Source organism: Leucopleurus acutus, assembly GCF_964270905.1.
Source record: "Leucopleurus acutus genome assembly, chromosome: 20".
NCBI lineage: Eukaryota > Metazoa > Chordata > Mammalia > Artiodactyla > Delphinidae > Leucopleurus > Leucopleurus acutus.
The window spans coordinates 50,772,965-50,797,477 of record NC_139162.1 but is presented as its reverse complement, the minus strand read 5'-3'; the positions used below and the strand labels follow the sequence as shown (position 1 = coordinate 50,797,477).

The 24,513-nt window shown below is 49.6% G+C and overlaps 1 protein-coding gene across 2 annotated transcripts in view; it reads left to right on the top strand.

Annotated features, from left to right (window-relative positions):
• ZC3H4 (zinc finger CCCH-type containing 4) overlaps positions 1–24,513 on the top strand; it is a gene marked incomplete at its 5' end in the record, with an annotated part of 42,543 nt that overhangs the window by 4,556 nt on the left and 13,474 nt on the right. For both annotated transcript variants that reach the window (XM_082862373.1, XM_082862374.1), the window contains 9 exons: positions 11,369–11,588; positions 11,876–11,986; positions 14,200–14,422; positions 15,768–15,922; positions 16,600–16,696; positions 16,803–16,942; positions 17,493–17,600; positions 19,190–19,301; positions 20,084–20,193. In XM_082862373.1, coding sequence (XP_082718499.1) covers positions 11,369–11,588; positions 11,876–11,986; positions 14,200–14,422; positions 15,768–15,922; positions 16,600–16,696; positions 16,803–16,942; positions 17,493–17,600; positions 19,190–19,301; positions 20,084–20,193 — 1,276 coding nt within the window. The remainder of the gene's footprint in view (positions 1–11,368; positions 11,589–11,875; positions 11,987–14,199; positions 14,423–15,767; positions 15,923–16,599; positions 16,697–16,802; positions 16,943–17,492; positions 17,601–19,189; positions 19,302–20,083; positions 20,194–24,513) is intronic.

Below are 24,513 nucleotides of genomic sequence, written 5' to 3'. Positions count from 1 at the left end.
TGGAGGGGAATCCTGTTAAATGGTTTGAGATCGGTTTCAGAGTTGGAACCTAATGGAAAGAGTGGAAAAGCTGCCTGTTTGGGTGGCATATAAAGTTCATTTGAGTAGGTTAAAGTAAACTGAGATTGTTTGGTATCATGGATTTGGCTTTCCAAATTTATCGGCTGAGTCTTTGCTGCAGGCCTCTTTTGCTTTTGATAGTTTATGAAGATGCAGTCTTGAAGACATTGTGCAAAGTTTTTTGCCTGGAGTTAGTAACAATAGGAGGTTTTGAGAGCAGTTCTTCAAAATTTTTTTTTAACTTATTTATTTTTGGCTGCCTTGGGTCTTTGTTGCTGCGCGTGGGCTTTCTTTAGTTGCGGTGAGCAGGGGCTACACTTTGTTGCAGTACATGGGCTTCTCATTGCGGTGGCTTCTCTTGTTGCGGAGCATGGGCTCTAGGCCTGCAGGCTTCAGTAGTTGTGGCTCACGGGCTCTAGAGCACAGGCTCAGTAGTTGTGGCCCACGGGCTTAGTTGCTCCACGGCATGTGAGATCTTATCGGACTAGGGCTTGAACCCGTGTCCCCTGCGTTGGCAGACAGATTCTTAACCACTGAGCAACCAGGGAAGCCCATGAGGGCAGTTCTTAAAATACATTTCTGACCCTTAGTCAGTTGATGACCAAGATGAAGACATGGCCTCTTAGTTGGTGTAGATGTAGTTGCATCCTGCTTTGGGAATAATTTTTTTAGTAGTACATAGGTTTGCTCAGAGCATAGTTTGCTTCTGTTGGCCAAATTGCTCTGGGTAGAGAATCTTTCTTGTTTTTTTATTTTTGTTATTTTTCATCTGTGTGAACTGGTGACTCAGCTCGCTATTTGTAAGGCAAGTGGTGACATCTTTTCAACGTTGGAGGTGGCAGCAGGATATGAAGGAACAGCGTGGGTTTGGAGGCAGATGAGATTGTGTTCAGTGTGCAGTGGCCACCGAGGATAAGGCCCTCCTCTCGGGGCATTGCGGTCAAATGGGCATATGCAGAACACCCACACAATGCCTGGCATTCAGAGAATCTTGGTTTCTTTATCTTCCTGCTGTCCCTACTAGAGAAAAACTCTAAATAGAATTTACGGTCTGGGGTATAAACAGAGGTAAGAATAACATCTGTGTTTTTGAAGGAAGTCAGTTTATCTTTCACTTCTTGGGTTTCTGGTCAGCAGTTTAATTGCAAGGAGCTGATTGGGGTTTCAACTAAGTGGAAGCCATCTTAAGGCATTTCTTGCTGGCTCAGTGTCCTTATTATACGATGCTGCAACAGTTATGCTTTCTTGAGCTGTTGGCTACCTTCCCCTGCTCATCTTTTGCAATCAGAGTCTGAGTCAGGGCTACGGCCTTAGTAGGCCTCCTGAGACCAGGGAAACCAGGGCTCTAGCACCTCACCCACTGCTAACCAGTCACGTCCCCTTAAGTAAGTCCTTTACCGTCACCAGAGTCCGAGAGAACACGGTCTGTCCCAGCTCCAAGATTCTCCCACCCCTTGGTGTTTGGCTGCGTCAGTTAAGGTTTTGTTCATTCAGCAGCCAGGCTTGTCTCGTGCTTTTCTTGGAGCCGAACAGTTTTCGGAGTGTTCAAGGAGCCCTTCTCTCCTCGGGACTTCATTTAGAGTTGGGCAGAAGTTGGTACTGCCTTTACCCGGCCTCATGTTACCTTCCCGTATCTGCCCTGCCTTCTGCCACTTCTGGCCACAGTGAGGCATGGTTGCTGCTACTGCAGCTCCTGGTACCCAGCTGCAGAGTAGATGCCTTGAAAATGAATTGTAAGGGTAGGCTAAGTGGCTAGATCCCAGGAAGAGCCGTTAGAGAAACCTTGGCTCAGCAGCTTAGCTGAATTCCAGGCTGGATCCCTTGTCCCTGTTGAGTGATCCCAGAAAACCCTACACTTCAGAGCCATAAAGCTTAATAGAGCCTGGATGCTGCCTGCTCCCTCCACACCAGGCAGGCCCAGTTCTGGTAGAGAGATGGTGGGGAGTGGTGGCTGGCTGTGGACGTGGGTGTCAGGCAGACTGGATGTGCCGCAAGGGTTACTCATCTCTTAGGTCAGTCTCCTGGCCTTCCCAAAGGTGTGACCTCTTGGGCATTGTCATGTGAAGGTCAAAGATTACCTGTCCCAGGGGCCGTCTGAGTGCTTTTCATGCATTAGCTCACCTTAGTCCTACTGAGAAACTGAAACAGAGGTGAAGTCACTTGTTGAAGGTCACAGGGCTGTTGGGTGTGGAGGCAGTTAGAACCCAGCCAGCCTGTACCCAGCCCTGAGGTCTATACCCAGAGGCCGTCCTGGGTCTGGCACAATACCTCTCAAACTGCAGCATGCAGGCATTAGTGGGATATAAGGTCCATTTATTGATTTGCCTCCTGTATGTGGAAAACAAATGGAGGAGGGTAGAAAAAGCAGAGTACCGCAGAAGTTAAGTGTGGCTTTGTGAAAGTTTATAAGCTGAGTTTTATCGGAACTTTCGTTTAGCTTGTCTGCGGCTACTTTTGTGCTAAACAGCAGAGTTGACTAGGTGGGACAGAGACTGTGTGGCCCGCACGGCCTGAAGTGTTTTTTGCTGCCCTTTGCGCTGGTCTTGTGGGCCTAGTGCCTGGAGGGTGTACACAGCAGCCACCATCGTTTATCTTTGTTGTGGTGGTGGAGGTGTTGGGGGCAATGGGAGGGGACTTTAAAGTTGTCCCCAGAGAGGGGGGCTGTGCTACTACTGCCCCTCCATGACTTGTTGAGGTTCCATCATCCCTATGTTCCACTCCTTCCAGTGGATGTAGAGGCCCACACCCAGTCTTTTGAACCTTTAAATTGAAGGGATTCTGCATTCATTAGAAGGAACTGAAGACCTCTTGAAGCCCAGTGAGGAAATGGATGGCAGCTAACACATCCCTTCTATGGCCCGACCCAAGGGAGCTGGGCCCAGACGTGAGTGTCAGTTGGCTAAACCTCCACTGCAGGTGGCTTGGATTATTGCCCTCCTCATTTTCCTAACAGACACCAGGGCTTAGGTTTCCTTGGGACTCCAGGCCCTGCCATTGCACGGGGCACCAGAGCAGTCCCCGGAAGCACAGCCTTTCAGCGACAGAGGCAGCCCCTGGCTGCAGCCCTGAGGTTGCTGACTGGCAGCCACGTTCATCTGCTCAGTTGGTGCACCGGTCACATAGGGGCTCTTGTCATTTATCCTCTGGTCTATCAGGAAGCCCTCGATAAACACCTTGGTGAATGAGTTTGTGACCAAAGACAACCCCTCAGTGACCTATTTAGAGTTTTAAGTGATCCAGGTTGCTGCCTGGGAAATGGTCCAATGTCTTTGTTGATGAAATTGACAAAGAGGGTGTGGATGGCTGAGATTGATGCCTGTTTGTGTAGACCATATCCCAAGCACCCTCCCAGTCTATACCTGGCCCTGTGCTGGGCCCTTGGAAACTCAGGGATGAGTGCCAGCCTCTTTCTTCTCCACCCTCCAGGAGCCCACCATTGACTGGAATATTTGTATACAGATAATTGCATATATGAACAAGAAATCTTTGCGTCCTAGGCCAGGTCTCTTTTAAGAGGAAAATGTTAATACTTTGTCTTGGCTGAATGGAACCAAATTGATTCCCCTGAAAAAATTATAAACAAGAAGTCTTAGTTCACAAGTTTCATGGTTCGATTTTCCTTTCTGGAATAATAAAAATCGTCTCTCTTTGGATGAGAACCAGCATCTTTCCAGCTTTAAGCAATCCAAAGCGTGGCTGGCCTGAGAAGGAGGTTAGGAAATTCTTTGTTGCTGCGAAGCAGATTTCAGAGGTTCATCTGACAGGAAAAACTTGGATCAGAGAGATGCCTCTATCAAGAACACGAGCTGTTTTCAGGGCGAGTGGGAGTAGGAGAATAGCTATTTGAGCAAAGAAAAGGACACTTTTGACTCAGAGATTCGTCTAGCAAGCTGGGTTTTTCTTGGTCAGCTTGTTTTAAACTCTACAGAAATGTTCTGCCTAAGAGGTTTGTGTGCTTGGACGAACCCCAGTGTGGATGCCACACACTTGGGAGTGTAGCGATCCTTCTAGCGTTAGAGGACTTTGGAATTTTCCTCCCTTGGATTCATGTTGCTTTCTGTCCCTCTTGGGATAAGTCCTATTTGTTTTTTTGCTATAGGATTCCTTGGACCTTTGTAGGCACCTCTTTTTTTTTTTTTTTAAAGACACTATTTATTTACTTATTTTGTCTGCGTTGGGTTTTCATTGCTGGGCGCGGGCTTTCTCTAGTTGCGCGGAGCGGGGTTGCTCTTCGTTGTGGTGCGCAGGCTTCTCACTGCGGTGGCTTCTCTTGTTGCAGAGCAGGTGCACAGGCTTCAGTAGTTGTGGCACGCAAGCTCAGTAGTTGTGGCTCGCGGGCTCTAGAGCATAGGCTCAGTAGTTGTGGCGCACGGCATCGTTGTGGGATCCCACGGGCATGTGGGATCTTCCCGGCAGGGCTCAAACCTGTGTCCCCTGCATTGGCAGGCGGATTCTTAACCACTGCACCACCAGGGAAGTCCCTTCTGGGCACCTCTTATTCCCTAAACTATCCAGGTGTCTTTGGGTCATATTTTTGAATGTCCCAATTCCATTCATTTGGTGTTGGATGGCCTGGATTGGCTTTGTGTCTTTGCATGTTGATAGTTTTTACTCCTAAGCAGTTATTCTGGGCCAGGTTGGTGCTAAACACTTGATTTACATGGTCTCAGGGAATTCTTTCTAGGAGGATATATATCCATCCTGGAGGTTCCTTTACTGCCTTCACTTCACAATTGAAACAGGGCACAGAGTGTATAAGGAGCTTGCCCAGTGTCTTAGTATTAACTTTGGCATTTTTGCAGTACTGTTTCATTTAATCTGTTTTCTGTACGTGTGTCTTATTTTTTTCCAACTCAAGTATAAATTTCAGGGTGAGAGTTGTTTTGTTTGTTGGCCTGTTTAGTAAATTATTCTTTTTTGGATAATTTCTAATTGTCTCAAGGGTTGAGGTTAAGAGCTGGACCTGGAGTCAGAAAGTCCTGGACTCTGGTTCCAGTTCTGCTTTTTCCTGCTGTGACCCTGTGGGCATATTTCTTCCCATCTTTGAGCCTCAGTTTATTTGTCTATAAAATGGGGATACTAATGAATTGCTACTGCATACGTTTGTTAATGCATTTCAGTGACAGATGTGCAGAAATGGAGAGCACAGCAGTGTGGTGCCTGGAATGGAAATTGCTGCTACAGGATGTTAGTAGTGAATATTTCCTATGGCTCTTGGATTTTATAAGACCCTGGGGTACCCAGGAAGGTTTTGTAGTTGAGGAAACCACAGCAGAGATGTGAGGGCTGGTGGAGGCCCCCACCTTGAACTCCAGCTCTTTGCTAGGGAAATTAACTTTTTGAGGACCTTGATGAGCTCTCTTCACTTTACTGAGAGGTTGTCCCCACCCAGGGCATCTTTTTTATTTTTTAACTTTTTCTTAGGGAAATGTTCTAACATATTTAAGAGAAGAGAAAATAGTGTCATAGATTGCCTTATACCCATCACCAGTTTCAACAGTTATACACGTTTTGTGAATTTTGGTTCATCTCACTACCTCCCCCCATCCCCCTTGAGTATTTTAAAGCACATCCCAGACCTCATCTCATTTCACCCATACATTCTTCAGCATGAATCTTTAACTTAATTTTTTTTAACATAACCACAAAACCATAATCATGCCTAACAAAATTAACAATAATTACTTAGTATCTCAAATATCCAGTCCGGGTTCAGATTTCTCCAATTTCCCCCACATTGACTCTGGCAGTAGGTGTATTCATGTCAGGGTCCTGGCACTGGACAGGCTGTCTTGCTTCTGTTGAAGTGAGGGGTTCGGGCTGCGGCTTGGGCTTCTCCTGTGGTTGGTTTGTGCTTGCTGCTCTGGTGGTGTCTGTGATGTGGGCATGTTGCCATGGAAATGCTGTGATGTCACTGAGCCAGTTATGACCACACCTGAGAATGTTGAGGGGGAGGGAGACACGGTGCTTCTTTGCTCTTGATCTGTGGTTGAAGAACCTGGGTGTAATTACACCGAAAAACATGTGCAAGAGCCAGGAAATTTCAAGAATTTCCTGCCTCTAAAAAATCCCTCAATGAGGTTCCCCCCGTGAGTGCTTCACCACGGCCTAAATCGAGGGAAGGTCTCAGGGGCCTTCCTCAGGCATGAGCCCTGAGCCAGTTTTGTAAGGCAAAGGCTCCGTGCCTTCACTCCTAGTAAATGACTGTCCTGCAGGGTTGGATTTGGGGATCCTGGACTTCTGCATTTAGGCCTATTGTTTAACATGTGAAGAGGCGGAGCCTCCTTGTAATTTTTGTAATCTTGTTCCTAATTAATGGGTCATTCAGAGCCTACCCAGGCAATTTGTTGAGAGTTTGGGCAGTTAATGATCATAACCCTGACCTTCACATTAACCTAGCCGCCTCTTGTCAAGGGCTCTCATGATCTTGAGGTAACAGCCACTGCTCCCATGGGTTTTCATCTTTTTTGTTTCTTGCCTGTCTCTCCTCTTTCTCTCTCTTTTTTCTTTTGTAAATCAGGTAGATCCATAAACCCAGGCCCCTTTCAGCTTCCATCCAACTCTCCTCTAGAGGATTTCTGTGTTGCCAAACTTCATTTTTGTAAGGGACCTTTCTCCCTTTTTCCCGGGGCTCAGCTCTCGCTGTGCCTTTTCCTCCTGGTCAGCCACTTGGTTACTTTCTCATACCACCTAGATGAGAGCTGAGGAAGGGGAGATGTCGATTTGTCAGTTTCGTCAGCAGGGTTTATTTGCAGAGGATGGTGGCACAGACGGGCCAAGAAAAGTGAGAACTTGTTGGCCAGCAGTTAGCAGTGGTTCCCGAGGGGAGTTGGCTGTAGCTTCTCCATAGAAGAAAATGCTTCCCAGTAAGCACTGCAGCTGGTTTAGGATTATCCATGTGGAGGTGTGCTCATGCTAGCTGGTTCTTAATACCAATAGCTGTTACTTGTCTGATACTTACTTTGTGCCTGCCCCCCTGACTGTCAAGGGTTTTATCTGTGTTATCTCGTTTAACCCTCACAACCCCTTGAGGTAGGTACTACACTCATCCCGTTCTGCAGATGAGAAAACCGAGGCTCAGGTTACGTACCAAGAGCGCGCGCTAGGGAAGACGCAGAGCTGGTTGAGTTACTTGGTCTGCAAAAGGAAGCAGGATGCCCAAATCTGTAGACTGGTGGGTGGGCCCAGCCTCCTTTGAAGCATGATGTTTCTTTCCAGTACTGTTTTTGCCAAGCCCATGGTATGTGATGAACCTGACACACTTCTGTGCCCTGTGGAGTTGGCCCGTAGGCATTCCTTAGAATGGGCACCCTGATCTCTTCTTTGACCCAGAAGGAGGAGTTGGCCATCACCAGCTCTGCAAGTGGAAACTTAAATGCCCTGGATGCTTAGTCTAGGAGGCACAAGGCAGAACTGAGCCTCAGCAAGGCATTGGCCTTTTCCTGTTTCCTCCCGGGCATCCATTCCAAGTTGGTCGCCCAGCATGGTTGGTTTCTAGTTCCTGATGTCTCTGGCGGGCCAGCTCTGGTGCAGGCATCCCAGCACGTTGCCAGTCCAGGCTCTGGGAATTTTTTTTTTTTTCATTTTAACATTTTTATTGGAGTATAATTGCTTTACAATGGTATGTTAGTTTCAGCTTCACAACAAAATGAATCAGTTATATATATATACATATGTTCCCATATCTCTTCCCGCTTGCGTCTCCCTCCCTCCCACCCTCCCTATACCACCCCTCCAGGCGGTCACAAAGCACCGAGCTGATCTCCCTGTGCTATGCGGTTGCTTCCCACTACAGGCTCTGGGAATTAAGTGGTCTCTGCCCAGGCCGATGCTTCAGGGTTTCTCCTACATGCTTGTCTCAAGAAGGTTTGGCACGTCTAGATTGAAATGATTAGTGCAGTGGGGCTTCCCCCACTTTTCTTGGGGAATCATGTCGCAGTCTATTCAGCATGCTCCCTCGGTATTTAATCCCACTCTGACATGGCTTTTGCTGGCAGTCTGTTCAGTGGCACCACTTAACCCCGGTTGCTATTTTATGGAGGCAGCCTTTGTGCGGTTGTGTCAGTGGCCCACAGGATTCCTGCCTCTATCCCAGTTGGCTTGATTTTCTTTCTTTCTTTTTTTTCTTCTGGTAAACAGAGTCTGAAGAAAATAGGCCCTGTATTCATGCAGGACATTTAGCTTGGAATCTCCAGCGTTATCAAGGGGAAACCCCCTCAGGTGACCAGAGGTGGGCCCAGGGCTCAGAAGAGTTGGAGAGCATGGTGGGCCAGATGGTGGTGAGGATGCGCACTGGGCAGTCAAGTGTCACCATCCCTGCGTCCCCTCTGGTATCCCATTCCCCTTCAGAAATCACCAGGGATTTTTTTTTCTTTTTTTCTTTTTTTTGCGGTACGCGGGCCTCTCACTGTTGTGGCCTCTCCCGTTGCAGAGCACAGGCTCCGGACGCGCAGGCTTAGCGGCCATGGCTCACGGGCCCAGCCAGTCCGCGGCATGTGGGATCTTCCCGGACCGGGGAATGAACCTGCGTCCCTTGCATCGGCAGGCGGACTCTCAACCACTGCGCCACCAGGGAAGCCCCTACCAGGGATTTTTTGATGCTGTTTATTTTGCAGCTGCTCCCAACTCCAGGGGAACAAAGTTTCAAGTATTCACTACCCGGTTTGTAAAAAGTTGTAGATTCTCACTGAGCCCACATCTGCCTGGGGCTGTTAATATAGATAATGCAGAGAATTCCTCTTTGGCTAAAAGTCTTTGAAGGGTGGTTTTGGATGCTGTACCTCCTTGCCTTTGGAATGAAAAGGCATTCTTCTGGAGCCATTCTTGAGGATGGTTGAAGCTCTTGGAGTTGCTTGTATGGTCTTTTGTTCCCCCCTCCCGCGAGTCGCGAGTGTTAGCAGTGATACGTAGCAGCAGGACAGGGATGGAGGCCTCAGCTGACCCTGGGCAAGACCTTTGCTGGCATCCTTGCCCGTGAACGTAGAGGTGGAGGAGTGTTTGTGGGTGCCAGCCTCTCTGGCTCAGCTGCCCCGGCCCTGTATCACAGACACTGCCCTGTGGCCTGGGTTTCTTGTAATCTGTATCTTTTCCTGCAAGGACAATGCAGAACAGGAGGTGCTCAAGGACCCGGCACAGAGAAGATGCTCAGAAATGTTTGTGGCATCAAGTAGGCGGTCGATGAGTGGGCTCCCCCTTCCCTTTCCGTCCTCAGCAATTGAGGAAGAGTGGCGAGCTTAGAGCCAGTTTCTGGCTTTTTCGTGTCCCCCCGTCTATCTGACCTCGACAGATCCTTTCACCTGCTATCCCTTTAAGTTCCTCCTGTTTGAAAATGAGGTGGTTGATGGTGCCCTGCTGTCCCTTCCACTCTGACACGCCTCTTCTGGTTCCAGGAGGGTCTTTTGCCCTTTGCGATCTTGGGCTTTCTTCTCATCCGGGCTTCTGGGCCCCCAGGCAGTTTCTGTCTTCCTGGGTTCCCTTCATCCCTGCCCTGGGATTCTGGGTACTTTCAGCTTTTTCCTTTCCGGACTAAAGTGTGGAGAGTGATGCTTTTGTTTAGCTTTTCTTCATAGACCTCAACCCCTTCCTCTCCGGTCTGTCGCTGGGCCTTCCCTAGTTCCATAGCGTCTGTCTAGTCTGTCTGTCCCTGTATTTCTCCTGAGGTGTGGCGACCTGGCCCGCCCAGCAGTGTTCCCAGCAGGGAACAGTCTATTCAGCCTGCTCGGCTTGGTATGAAAAGGCCCAGGCGTCGGCAGCAGCAGGTTTGCCCTGCCCGTAAGTAACAGCTTCCCCGTTTGGTGAGCTTGCCAAAACCAGTTTCCCCAGTTAGGTGGCGCTTTTACTGCGGACAAGGCCATTCTGGCAGAGTTGCCTCATCCCATGAGAGCTTTGCTCCCATGAGAGCGGCTCCTGGTGTGGGCCATACCCAAGCCAGAAGGTGCCTCACTTGTCAGGAATGCCGCCTCCTGCCGCCACCACAGTTGACTCGGCATCTTCCCTCTGGGCTGGCCCACGACAGCCTGGCGGTTCCAGGGGAACAGCACGAGGCACCCATCGGTCACCTCTCTGTATTGTTTCCTTTGAAACGTCGGGAGGAGTTTTGGTCCTGCATTCTGTGTTTGAGAGCTGCCCTTGACCTCTGCCAGGGTAGCCGTGGGGCTGTACCATTTGGGTTTGAAGCTGCCCCGACCCCTTTGAATTGGGAGTGAGAGTTAATGGAAGAGTCCCCTTGGTGGGGAGCAGCGTGGAGGCGCACAAAGGGAGCAGTGCGAGGGAAAGGGCCGTGGAGGATCCTCAGAGAGGTCGGCAGTTGTTTCTCCACAAAGCCTGTTAGAACCTTCAGGGCTCCAGGGGCCGGGCTCGCCGGAACAAGCCCCTGAGCTTGTTCCCATGCTGACCGGCTCCCATCTGAACGGCCGAGGCCTTTTTGGCCTAGATTAGTTCTCTCTGTGGTTAGCCTTTTAGGTCCTGGGTTCATTATGTTACTCTTTATCTTCTTCACATTCTCTTTGTGGGTCTTAGTTAATGGAGAAGGAAGGAGTTTTTTATGCTCTCACACATACTTTGCCATCGTCATGCATGAGGAACTTGAGGAGCTTTTGACATTTTTTACATTTGTTTATTTTTTTAAAGCAACTCCTGCACTTGTGAGAACTGTGTCTGTGGGTTTGGCTCAAAAACGGGATTATTTTTCCAGCTGCTCCTTCCTTAATCCCCACCCCCCACCCCCCACCCTGTACATACTTTGATGTTCAGAACGTCCTGTCAGCAGCATCTGTCACATGTGGAGAGTGCTTTTGTTTTGTAAAGTAAGAGAGATTGGGGTGCCGTGGGGGATTTGGCAGAGTCAGGAAGTCGTAGGACAGGGAGCCAGAAAGGATACCCGGAGGTGAGGCAAGTCAGGTGGGAAGCAAGGGGGCCAACAGCAGGTGGGGGCGAGCCCTCGTGTGGTCGTGTCAGGAGGGGCCTGGGACCCTTCCCCTCTCTCCACCTGCTTAGCTCCCTGCCTCTGGCCCAGAGCCGTGGAGCTGGCAGAGCAGTCAGGCCTCGAAATCCAGGGACCGGAGCCTGTTTGCTCGTGGCAGCACCTCTGGCATCCACGGCGCCCCCGCCCCCAGCCGGGACAGACAGAGCTGATGCAGCCCTTTGGGGGAGATACGGGATGGGATGGGGAGCGGCCCCCGCCCTGTCTCCCCGGGCCTCTCGCCCTCAGCGCTGGGCCCCGCGTTCCCATCGCCCTGGGCCAGCCCACAGCCCCCGCGGCTCTCCCCTCAAACCCCGTGCTCACGTCGGCTTTGGGGTTGGTTCATAGGGAAGATGGTGAGTTGGAAGAAGGCGAACTGGAGGATGACGGGGCCGAGGAGACCCAGGACGCCTCCGGAGGCCCCGAGAGGAGCCGGAAGGAGAAGGGGGAGAAGCACCACAGCGACTCAGATGAGGAGAAGTCTCACCGGAGGCTGAAGCGGAAACGCAAGAAAGAGCGGGAGAAGGAGAAGAGGAGATCCAAGAAGAGGCGGAAATCCAAGCACAAAGTAGGTCCTGGCGGATGTGCTGGGCCTCCTGGCGCTGGGCCCAGCCGAGCGCCCCAGGGGCCGAGCTCATCTTGTCAGGCCAGAGGGCACTCTTAATCGGGCTGTTTTTCCTTTCCCCAAATTGGATAAAGACCTTTTCTAAAAGAGTTGGTAGCTCATGCTCCATTGCTGCTAGATGCCCCTAGGTGAGGCGTTTTGCAAGGAGCCCTACCGGCACATTCCAGCAGTGACTGTGCAGGTGGCCAGCCCTCCGCAGAAGCTCTAATCCTCTGCCCCTGTCCTTGCAGCGCCACGCTTCTTCCAGCGATGACTTCTCTGACTTCTCAGATGACTCGGATTTCAGCCCCAGCGAGAAGGGGCACCGCAAGTACAGAGAGTACAGCCCCCCCTATGCGCCGGTGAGTGACTGCTGGTCAGGGACCCCCATGGGGCTCGGAGCTGGGGGTAATGAAATCGCCCATGTTTCCTGAGCACTGGCTGTGTGCTGGGCATTCTTACGTGGCACTTTACACGGATTTTAATTCTGCAAGATTAGGTATTGTTTTTATCCCCGCTTTATAGGTGAGGACGCTGAGACTTCGAGAACTTCAGCCAGGTTGCACGGCTCTGAAGTACAGGAGCTGGGGTTGAGCCCAGTCAGTGGCTGATTGCCATACTTCTGTATGCCACCTTTTCCCATGGCCTTGGCAGGGCTTGTCATATCCCCTGTCCCCAAGAAAGATGATGATTTGTCCCTGTGAGAGCTGACTTTTCCACTGTTCAGCAGTGTCCTTTTGTGGAAAGTTGGCAAGAGAATGAAACGGTTATGGGAGTAAATCATCTCGGATGTTGTGGGGTCAGAAGTAATATACCACTGAGCTTAAGCATAAATTTAAATTATTTGTCTGGTTTGTATATTTTTTTATTTTCCTCAGGCAAAACCAGTAAGAAGTAAATCAACATAGATTTTCAAATTTTGATAAAAAGTATTTTTAAAGTTAGTAGTTCTTAAAGGTATCCTGTAACTCAGCATCATCCATCATAACAGATAAGTTATTGTAAGGAATAAGAGTTGACATTGATTTACTAATGTAGATTCAGGCTTTAAACCTGAGGGCATCAGGGAATGGAGAGAACAGCACCAACTTTGATTGGGAACTAGGGGTTGAGGCATTTTAAGATCTGCTAAAGTGGCACTTCCCTCGTGGTCCAGTGGTTAAGAATCCACCCTCCAATGCAGGGGACACGGGTTCGATCCCTGGTCGGGGAACTAAGATCCCACGTGCCATGGGGCAACTAAGCCTGCGCACCGCAACAAAAACCCAACGCAGCCAAAACAAAAAAAAGGATCTGCTAAAGTAGTTGTATACATCTCCATGTTTCATGTTTTCTTTTTTTTTATAATGAGTGTGGATTTTTTAAATGAATAGACTTTATCTTTAGAGCAGTTTTATTTTTTAAATTTTATTGAATATAGTTAATTTTCAGTGTTGTGCTAATTTCTTCTGTACAGCAAGGTGACTCAGTTATATGTACACGTATTCTTTCATATTCTTTTCCATTGTGGTTTGTCACAGGATATTGAATATAGTTCCCTGTGCTATGCAGTAGGACCCTGTTGTTTTTAGAGCAGTTTTAGGTTTGGAGAAAATGGAGCAGGTAGTCCAGTTCCCTGCCCACCCCACCCCACCCAGTTCCCCAGTTTTTAATGTCTTGCATTAGTGTGGCACGTTTGTTGTAATTGTTTAGCCAGCGTTGGCACGTATTTGATTAGAGTCCATAGTTTACATTAGGGTCCCCCTTTGTGTTTTACAGTTCTTTGGGTTTTGACAAATGCATCTTGTTATATATGCACCATACACTATCATATAAAATAGTTTCAATTCCCTAAAAGTCCTCTTTTCTTTACCTACTCATCAGTCCCTCCCCCCAAGCCCCTCGCAACCACCCGTCTTTTTACTGTCTCTGTAGTTTTGCCTGTTCCAGAATGTCATTTAATTGGACTCATATGTAGCTTTTCCAGATTGTCTTCTTTGACTTAACGATATTCGTTTATACAGTCCCTCCATGTCTTTCTTATTTCTTTTAATTGTTGAATACTCCATTGTCTGAATGTAACAGTTTGTTTATCCATTTACCTACTGAAGGACATCTTGGTGTCTTCCATTTGTGCATGTATGTGTATTTTTGAACTTCATCCAGTATCTCTTGGAACTAGCACACTTTGGAAAGCATCATTTTAAATGGTTTTCTAGTTTGGTTGCCAAATAGTCATTAATTGAATTCTAAGGCCCCAGAAAAATGTTGACTGAGGAGCACCCCTCTTGCCAATCAGGCCTCCTCCCCAAATGAGATTGTTCTATCTACCTGGGAAATACACCCTTCTTTTCCCTCTCCAGTAATTCAGGGGTCGTGGGGCCTGTGTTTCTCAATTGTCTTTAAAGCTGTGGCTCTTTCTGAAGAACAGAAACATCTGGGCCAACAGCCCAGATCTCATTCAGGTGGCTGGGGGCTAGCGTCTCACCCCAGGGACAGCAGAGACGCCCAGACAGCTGTGCCAGTTCAGGGAATAGTGGGGATCTTGGTCTGAATCCGAGGCCCCAGGGCCAGCTCACTGTCCTCTCCCCATCAGTCCCACCAGCAGTATCCCCCGTCGCACACCACACCCCTGCCCAAGAAGGCCTACTCCAAGATGGACAGCAAGGGCTACGGCATGTACGAAGACTATGAGAACGAGCAGTACGGGGAGTACGAGGGTGATGAGGAGGAGGACATGGGCAAGGACGACTACGACGACTTCACCAAAGAGCTGAACCAGTACCGGCGGGCCAAGGAGGGCAGCAGCCGGGGCCGAGGTGAGACGCGCAGCTTCTCCTCCAGGTTGTCGGAGCAGGCGCGGGGCTGGGGGTTGGGCGCTCAGTGCAGAGCCAGACAGACCTCATGGGCCACGTGCTCATGGAGCGTCAAGTCTGGGAGAAGAGATGTGCAGTCATGCAGGGCTGAGATAAGCATAGAAGGAGACAGGCAGGGAGCTCTATCCCAAGCACAGGGGACCGGAGTTCTGCCACGTGAGAAGAGGGTCCAGTGCTGAAGCCGTGGTTGGGATGGAGCCAGACTGGCGTGAGGCAAGGAGAAGACTGCTGTGGCTCAAGGTGGTGGTGGTGGTGGTTTTTTGTTTTTTGGTTTTTTTTGGCCACACCCCGCGCCGAGTCCTAACCACTGGACCACCAGGGAAGTCCCTGAAGGGTTTTTTAAATTCACTTCCTGGTCAGCTATGAAGAGATATAGAAGGGACAGCTCTCACCCCTGGGGACGGTAACTGACAACTGGCGCCTCCTCCCCCAGCCTCCCGTCTCCCATCACCTGATAAAGTGTGACTGCAGCCACGGGACTGCCACACCTCTGAACCTTGAACCTGCGGCAGTTAGGAGGATGATGGGGGAGGGCAGAGCACCAGCAACCCAGCCCGGCCTCTTAGAACCATCTCCTGCCAATGATATTTCCCAACCCCAGAGTGCTTCCAGAATTTTCCAGCCCAGCAGTTCTTAGCCCTGCTTGAGGCCCAGCTTGTTGTTTGAGTGACTGGTCATTCTTTCTTTCGGCGGTCTTTCTTAGACTCCTCCCTAGATAGGCCCTGCTCTTTGGGGAGATTCTGGACTAGCTTGTCCAATAGAAATATAATGCAAGCCACCATTCAACTACAAATTTTCTAGTGGTCACATTAGAAAAGTAAAAGGAAACAGATGAAATTAATTTTAACAACACATTTTATCAGTACATTCCAAATCTCACTTCGATATATAATCAAAATAGACAAATGTGACATTTTATATTCTCTCTCTCTCTCTCTTTTTTAATTAAGTTTTTGAAATTCAGTGTGCACTTTATACTCACAGTATTTCTTAGCTTGGCCAGCCACATTTCAGGTACTCAGTAGCCACATGTGACTGGTGCCTTTGTGTCGGACAGCGCCTCAGTCAGGGTAGTGTAGTGAGTGCTACAGCAGGCGTGTGTCCACGGTGCTCAGCTACCCCTGTCCAGGGGCCCAGGGACCATGAATCAGCCTAGAGCAGCCGGGAAGGCTTCTTAGAACAGGAGGAGGAGGAGGAAATGATTGACCTTGGGCAGTCAGTGGGTCAACTTCTCTTCCGCTGGTGGGTCCTGCTTGCTCAGACACTCACTGTCTGAATCACCATGCAGGCAACCGAGGCCGTGGCAGGGGCTACCGAGGCCGTGGAAGCCGCGGAGGGTCTCGAGGCCGAGGCATGGGCAGGGGCAGCCGAGGCAGAGGCAGAGGCTCCGTGGGAGGAGACCACCCGGAGGACGAAGAGGACTTCTATGAAGAGGACATGGAAGTAAGGCTTTCTCCAGCTTGGGGTGGGGGGTGGGAGTGGGGGCAGGTGGCTGGTGAGCTGCAAGACTAGGTCTGTAAGACTGAGGTGGAAAGAAAGCATCAGATGGCAGGTTTATGTGTTTAGAAATGTTCATTTATTATTTGGAATAGAGAAAACCTTCCTGTGGTTCAGAACTGAAAAAGTACCAAAGGGTGAGCTGTCAAAAACATCTTCATCTCACTGCTCTCTCAGCGAGCGCCTTAGTTCCCATCCCTGAAGACAGGGTTCCCGAGGGTACTCTCGAAGCATTTAATGCCTTCGCAATCAGTTGCCTGTTTAGTTACCTCCTACACACACACAAACGCGTGTGCGCGTGAGGAGAACTACCACGCTCACTGTTTTGTCCCTGCCCGAGACCTTGCCATGCTGCCCCTTGTTCTAGCTGCACAGCTGTCCCTTGGGAGCTGCCCAGTGGGCTGGGAGTCCTAAGAGTGAAGACTGCGACCAGCCGCCGCTTAGGCTGTGGCGTGTGAAGAGGGGGCACAGGTGTGAGTCACTGGGTTGCTCACTTGCTCTTCTGAGTTTGACATTGTCCCGAGTGTACAAAAAGGCAGAAAGGGGTGGAGTATATAGTTCAGGACATTGTTCATTGTTCGCCAAATGACACTTTACTGCTTCTCTTCCCTCCGGAATTCCAGTATGGAGAAAGTGAGGAGCCGATGGGAGATGAGGACTATGACGACTATTCCAAGGAGCTGAACCAGTACCGCCGGTCCAAGGATGGCCGAGGACGAGGTGGGCGGGGGCCACGAGGGGCCAGTCCGTGGGGCTCCTCCTGGCAGCTGCTGGCCTCGGGTCCTGGAGGGAGGCCTTGGGTTAACGCCGTTTCTCTCTTCTGCAGGGCTAAGTCGAGGCCGTGGCCGGGGTTCCCGAGGTCGAGGGAAAGGGATGGGCCGGGGCCGTGGTCGAGGTGGCAGCCGAGGAGGGATGAACAAGGGTGGAATGAATGATGACGAAGATTTCTACGACGAGGACATGGGCGTAAGTCGGCTCTTCATTCTGATCTGATGTTTTTACTCAAGGCTTCTTCTTGAAATTCATTTTTTTCTTTAATGAGTTATCCTCCGAGGCTGGTCTTGTCCCCCTGCTCCCATCAGCCGTTCCCCGTAGGGCCTGTCAGCACTAATTATCTCTCATGGGGGTTGCGCTGCTGGTGAGACCCTCTGTTTTTAAAGGCATATCTTTGTAGCACCTGCAGTCACCTGTTCTCTGAGTCCCTGAGTTAGCCCTGGAGAGTTTTCCAGGGAGGCTCGTGCCACCTCTTCTTGGAATGAATGCGGTCCCGCGCAGGTGTGTGGCGCGCGAGTCCGCAGCTGCCCACACTCCACGCTCCGGGGCTCAGACCCCACAGAGTTGGATGCTGGATGGAAGCTGCTGGTCAGCACTCCTGTTACACGGGGGCGTGCTCATCCCTGCCAGCTAGCCTGTTTCACTTTCCCTCCCTCAGAGCCCGTCTCCACCTGGCCTGCACAGGCCCTCCCTACCCTTCCTCTTCATTCCCCTTTATAGTCACACTCTGTGTTCCTAACAGGACGGCGGTGGAAGCTACCGGAGGGGTGACCATGACAAGCCCCACCAGCAGTCCGATAAGAAAGGCAAAGTCATCTGCAAATACTTCGTGGAAGGGCGGTGCACATGGGTAAGGGGCCAGTTCCAGTAGTACCAGGGTGCCCAGAGCAGGGACACATGGGCCTCTGGGAGTGTTCTGGAGGCCACACTCACTGGGGGCAGTGTTCTGGTGGGCTTGGAGTGATTGTCTGAGAGATGCCTGGAAGGCCTGGAAGACTTAGTTCACTCCTCAGAGTGACTGAAGAGCCAGGACAAGATTGGTGACACATCTGGGTTTTTTTGGTTTGGGAGGATTTTTTTTGGCCAAAATTTTCACCCAATCCATATGGCCTCAAACGTTTTGTTAGAATTGATGCTCATGCAAAGGTGTAACATATCCTGGTTGAGTTACTGAACTTCAGTGTTGGAGAGGGAATCATTAAGGCATCCAGACAGAAAAGGTGGTCAAGGTCAGCCTTGACCTTCACAGCAGCGTATAATGCCAGAAGATGGGCCAATGTCCTGAAAGTTCTGAAGGAAACAAGTATAATCCAGTGTTAGTTCAACCAGGCAGCTTTTTATTCAGGTATACAGGCAGCAGGCAGATATTGGCAAGCAAGTACCCAGGGAGTACTGCACCTGTGTACCTGTCTTAGGAAAAAATATTACTGTGTTTTAAACAAAAGTGTGTTCGTGTGTAAAATAGTCCTTATTATAGTTGCAATTCATCTTATTTTTAGAAACTTAAAATATATATAAACAAAAAACAGTAGCTATTCCTAAGAGAATGGGGGGGTGGGTATAGAAGAACAGTTTCTCTTTTCAGTTTACCTGGATGTTGTTTTGTTTGGATTGTACAATTTGACTACAAATAGCAGAAAACTCAACTCCACTGGCTTAAACACATAGATGTTTGTCTCTCAGAATAATCTGGGAATTCCCTGGTGGTCCAGTGATTAGGACTCTGCACTTCCACTGCAGCTGGCATGGGTTTGATCCCTGGTTGGTGAACTAAGATCCTGCATGCCGTGTGATGTGGCCAAAAAAAAAAAAAGGTCTGGGGCGGGGGTGTGGGGGCATTACAGGGCTGGTACAGTTGTCAGTGGCACCATGGGGGACCCAAGTTCCTTCCTACTTTTTATTCTGGCATCTTTAAGAGTGTGGCTTTTGTCCTCATGGTTGCTTAATGGCTGCTGTGCCTCCAGGCATCACATCCAAGGGCTAGGAGGAAGAAAACTGTGTGAAGGGATTTTTTTAAAAATCAGGGCAGTATTGTCTTCCCTTGGGAGTTTGGGGTTCTGTTAGAAATTGGGGTTCTGTTAGAAAGGAAGAAGCATGAAACTGGATACTAGCAGTTATGCAGCATGTTAACAGTAAGTGAGTAAGAGAGGCGAAGGCAAGAGGAGGAAGAGTTAGAAAGAAGCAGTGAAAGGCAGCAGAACGGAGCCGGGAGGACTGAGGACATGGGGGAGGGAGGCAGGGGCAAGAGAAAGGGCCACACACTTTGGCAGAAGTTTCAGGTTGGTGGGAAACTGCATTTCTGTGTCTGCCTTTCCTGGGCCTCCTGCCCTTTCTGGGGTCGGGGTGGGGGTTTCTGTCGTCGGTCCCTGTGTGCTTCAGCAGTGACAGAGCAGTACTTCCTTTTGCAAACACCTTACCTTTTCACTGCTTCTCTTCCAGGGAGACCACTGTAATTTTAGCCACGACATCGAGCTACCAAAGAAGCGAGAACTGTGCAAGTTTTACATCACCGGATTTTGTGCCAGAGCCGAGAACTGCCCCTATATGCATGATATCCTTTGGTGCCCACATTTGATCTGATTGCGGGTGCAGAGCTCCTTTTCTCCTTATTGGTAATAACAGCTGATCTTCACCCCACTTTCGCTCTGTGTGCCAGTACTGTGCCAAGAGCTTTGCGCATCCATCTCTTAACCCTCACATCTGCCCTGTGATGGGTCTGCTCTTCCTAGTCTGCAGATGACTAAATGGAGGCACACACATTATGTGTTCCCTTTACATATACAGTTGACCCTTGAACAACATGGGTTTGAACTCTGCAGGTCCACTCAGATATTGTTTTGTTTTCAGTAGTAAATACTGCAGTACTACACGATCTGTGGTTGGTTGGATCCACAGATGCAGAACTGAGGGTATGGAGGACGGATTACAAATTATACTCAGATTTTTGACCGAGTTGGCGCCCTAACCCCCATGTTGTTCAAGGGTCAAGTGTACTCTCGAGACTGGCTTATACCATTGCCTGTTATCTTTCTGAGATTTTTCAAATGGCTGTGTAACCATGGGCAAATTGTTGAACTTTTCCCCTCTTCCTGTTGAGTGAGGATCTGAGGACACAGCCTCAAGGCCAGCGTGGTGGGGCGGGAAGCACTACGGAGTGGGGATGTCGAGAACCGGGGTCTCATCTTGGGTCAGCTACCAACCTGCTGTGCAGCTCTGAGCCAGTCACTTCGCCTCTCTGGGCCTCAGTTTCCTTGTCTCTAAAACAAAGGGGCTTGGATTCTGTCCTTGGGTGGGTTTCATGAGGTGAGGCATTTGCCTTAACTTGCCGTGAACGTGATTTTCCGTGTAAGTTGTACCACACGACCGGAAACTGCATCAACGGCGATGACTGCATGTTCTCTCACGACCCCTTGACCGAGGAGACCAGAGAGCTCTTGGACAAGGTAATGTCCAGGCTGACAGCAGCCGTAGCTAATGGGGACCAGGAGGTACGCCTGCCACGGGCCTGGCACTGCAGCCCGCCTGTCTGGCCTCTGTGCAGGACCAGAATCCCCAGTTGCGTTGATTGGAGCTGGGCCATGTTTAGGAGGAAATGGGGACTGTATTCTCTGCAGGGAGAATTGAGGTGATCACACGTGTGTCTTCTCTCCGGCCGGGACGGTTTTCCCTGGAGGGGCGGCTTCCTAAAAGGAATGTTGCGTGGTGTGTCTCCAAACATACCTTGTGATTTCTTAACTGTCCTTTAGAGAGAGCCCGTGGTATACAAAGAGGAGGTGAGACTTCGGATGGGTTCTGTTTTTGAATTATTTTTTAAGTTATTTGTATTTTTTATTTTTGGCTGTGCTGGGTCTTCATTGCTACACGTGGGCTTTCTCTAGTTGCGGTGAGCAGGGGCTACTCTTAGTTGCAGTGCGTGGGCTTCTCATTGTGGTGGCTTCTCTTTTTTGCGGAGCATGGGCTCTAGGCACGCGGGCTTCAGTAGTTGTGGTGCCTGGGCTCTAGAGCGCAGACTCAGTAGTTGTGGTGCACGGGCTTAGTTGCTCCGCGGCACGTGGGATCTTCCCGCACCAGGGCTTGAACCCGTGTCCCCTGCATTGGCAGGCAGATTGTTAACCACTGTGCCACCAGGGAAGTCCCTGGATGGGTTCTGTTTTGATGGAAGGGTCAAACATTTCTTTCCAAGTCTTAAGGGTTCTTTTATATAGTAGAAAAAGTATGGGGCAATTGGAGGCTCACGATGGGGAGACTTCCTCAACAGTGAGGTATCAGGGCTTCCTTAGCAGCCAGATGACATTTGAAACTCATCCTCATGTCTGTTGTTCTCCCTGAGGAGTCAGGCTGAGGACTTTGGAGCCCCCGGTTCCTGTCCTTGATTTCCTGACATCCATCACTGGGTGAATGTGTGCGAGAACACGTGTCCTTTCACATGAAGGCTTTCCTGCCTTCTCTCTGGTTCCCAGAAAGCTTAAGGAGATTGGCTGTTTTTTGAGAATGGAAAGAATCGGTGCCTCAGCCAGGTTCAGGAATCCACCCACGCGGGCCGGGGCTGCCTGAGGGGTTGAGGGGAAGCCCTGCACAAGCAAAGCAAGAGAACGTCCACTCCTCATTGGGAGAGCATTCATGGAGAAAGTTCTCATCTTTGCCAGGCCCTTTGGCCTGTTATCCTAGGATAGGGTTTTGTAACTGGTAGCTGTCTAGAATCTGTGAGTCATTCACAGGGTAAGGAATGGGAAAAGTCATGGCGGTTTCATTTCTCATTTGAAGAACTAAACAATCTCTGACTGAGGACTGCCCCCTGCTGGTGGTTCAGAGTTTGCTCTCTAGACCAGTGCTGTCCAGTAGGAACACCACAGAGCCACAAATTTAAATTTTTTAGTAGCCACATTAAAAAAGTAAAAAGAGGTGAAATTAGTGCTACCAGTATATCTTATTTAACCCAGTATATCCATGTCCAAAGTACCACTTCAGCAGGTAATAAATGATGAAATAATTACGATATTTTGGGGTTTTTTTGGGTTTTTTTGGTACTAAGTCTGAGGAATCTAGTGTTTATTTTCTGCTTATAGCACCCCAGTAGCCACACATGGCCAGTGGCCACTATATCGGACAGCACAGCTCTAGACACCCTAATAAAAACTCAAAGCAAATCAAGGTGGCATGTTTCCATTTCTGTTCACAAACATTTTGAGATTATCAGTAACATCCCCTATCTAAAGTCAAGTCTTAGTAGGTTAAAAATGAGTGTTGAACCTGGAAAAACCATTCCAGAATCGAATTTGGGTGGTCAGAAAGTAAAACTTGAACCTTTACAATGGGCCCAGAGTAACCCTGATAAACGTGTGGGGTCAGCCATTTCCTTCTGTCCTGGACAGAGTTGCAGCTTGATCAACTAGGGCTGGGGCCTGAGGCTCCTGGGCAGCCCTTGGGTCCAAGCTGTGGTGCCACTTAGGACAGGGCCTCGTCATCCTCTCTTGAAATGTCTGTGCTCTCTCTTCCACCCTTTTATTCAGCTTTATTTTCTTGCTTCTTGGTGATGTTTCTGTCTGTCCAGATACATCAGCTTCCAACCATCCACTCTAGGTTTGAGACGTGCCTGCCTTTGGGGCTGTCAGTGACTGTAACGTGAGAGTGAGTGGCAAGAATAAGGCAAAGAATTCCCTCCACCTAGATTCCTCTGTCAGCATTATTTTGCCCCATTTGCTTTATCACTTTGCTCTCGTTTATTTTTTTTCCTTGATCCATTTGAAAATAAGTTGCGTACATTATGGTTCTTTACCATTAAATCCTTCAGTTACCGTTTTATACATATACTGTTTTATAGTCAGGTTTGTCAAGGTATAGTTTGTATCCAGTCTAAAAAAAAAAAAGTGTCCCTGTTTAGTTCTGTTAATTTTTTTTGGCTGCGCTGGGCATCATGCGGGATCTTAGTTCCCCAACCAGGGATCGAACCCATGCGCCCTGCAGTGGAAGCGCAGAGCTCTTAACCACTGGACAGCCAGGGAATTTTCCCTAGTTCTGTGAATTTTGACAAACACAGAGAGTCATGTGACCACCTCACAGTCTAGGTAGAGGAAATTCATTCTTTCACCCCCAGAACCCCTCCCCTTTTGTAATCAGTGCCTCTCCCATTTCCAGACCTTGGAAACCACTGATCTGTTTTCTGTCCCTGTAGTTTGCCTTTTCAAGAAAGTCATATAAATAGATATATGGTATGTAGTTTCTAAACGTGTGTGCAGTTTATATAGCCTTTTGTTTTTTGGTTTTTTATAAATTTATTTATTTTTAAAATTTATTTGTTCACTTTGTTGGGTCTTTGTTGCTGTGTGTGGCTTTCTCTAGTTTTGGCGAGTGGGGGCTACTCTTCGTTGCGGTGCGCAGGCTTCTCATTGCGGTGACTTCTTTTGTTGCGAGCACAGGCTCTAGGTGCGCGGGCTTCAGTAGTTGTGGCATGTGAGCTTCAGTAGTTGTGGCTCGTGGGCTCTAGAGTGCAGGCTCAGTAGTTGTGGCGCACGGGCTTAGTTGCTCTGCGGCATGTGGGATCTTCCCGGACCAGTTCCCCTGCATTGGCAGGCGGATTCTTAACCGCTGGTCCACCAGGGAAGCCCTATAATAGCCTTCTGAATCTGCCGTCTTTAATTCCGAATAAGGCGTTTGAAATTCATCCACATTGTTGCAAGTATTGATAGTTCATCACTGTTTGTTCTTGAGTAGTACTCCACTCAGTGTGGATGATCTGAGATTGTTTATCTAGTCACCACTTGAAGAACGTTTGATTTGTTATCAGTTTGGGGCAAAAGCTTAGATTTTTTTATTTTTTTTTGTCCGTGCCGTACAGGATCTTAATTCGCCTGTAGGATCTTAGTTCCGCAACCAGGGATTGAACCCACACCCCCTGCAGTGGAAGCCCAGAGTCTTAACCACAGGACCACCAGGGAATTCCCAAAGCTTAGAATGTTTAACAAATGGACATGAGCTTATTTCTTATTTCCTTGGCCCATGAACCTTGGCCCACATGTCTATGTGTATCCGCAGGTGTGGCCGTCCTTTTCCATTGAGAGGATGCCTTTGACTTTTGGAAGCCCGGGAATCATTCAGAATCAGTCCTGGCGGGGGGAGGTTGTGGGACCCAGCAAGGCCCTGGTTGTGTGGTGTGAGGGAGCTCCTTGCTTCAGAGAGGCCCAGGAAGGGGCGCATGGGTGTCTCTAGGGATAGATGTGCCGGAGGACTGCCTGGATGGTTTGGGTTCAGCTTTTCAGGGTGGGGTGGGGTGTTGACATCTCCTGTGTATCTTATGCATCAGTGTTCTGGGCTCTGATGCGATTCAGCCCCTGCTTTTGAGGCAGCGCTTGCGGCCCAGTGTGGGTGGCAGGTAAAGAGATAAGTGCAGGGAGCTGGCTGTGTCCCTCGCGGGAGTCCTCGTCGGGGTGTCGTGGGGTCTGCGTGAGGGGTGGGGGGGCGAAGTCCTGGAGTGGGAGCCCACCGTGAGGTGAGATTTCTCCCCAGCGTGGAATGAGTGTGGAAGCCCCAATTGTGGGGCACAGTGGGGAAGCAGAAGTGATGGGACCCAGGGAGGTGAGTGTGAGAGAGAGGGTACCCGCCTTGCCTGGGGACCAGCGATACGCTCGTAGGGGCTGTCCTGTGGGCCAGTGCTTCAGTTCGTTTGGTCATTGAGTTCATTGCATGGCCCAGTGTGCTGAGCACCGTGCCGGGCCAGGGATGGCAGTGGAAGGATCACCTCAGCCTCTGTCCCCCGCACAGGGGCC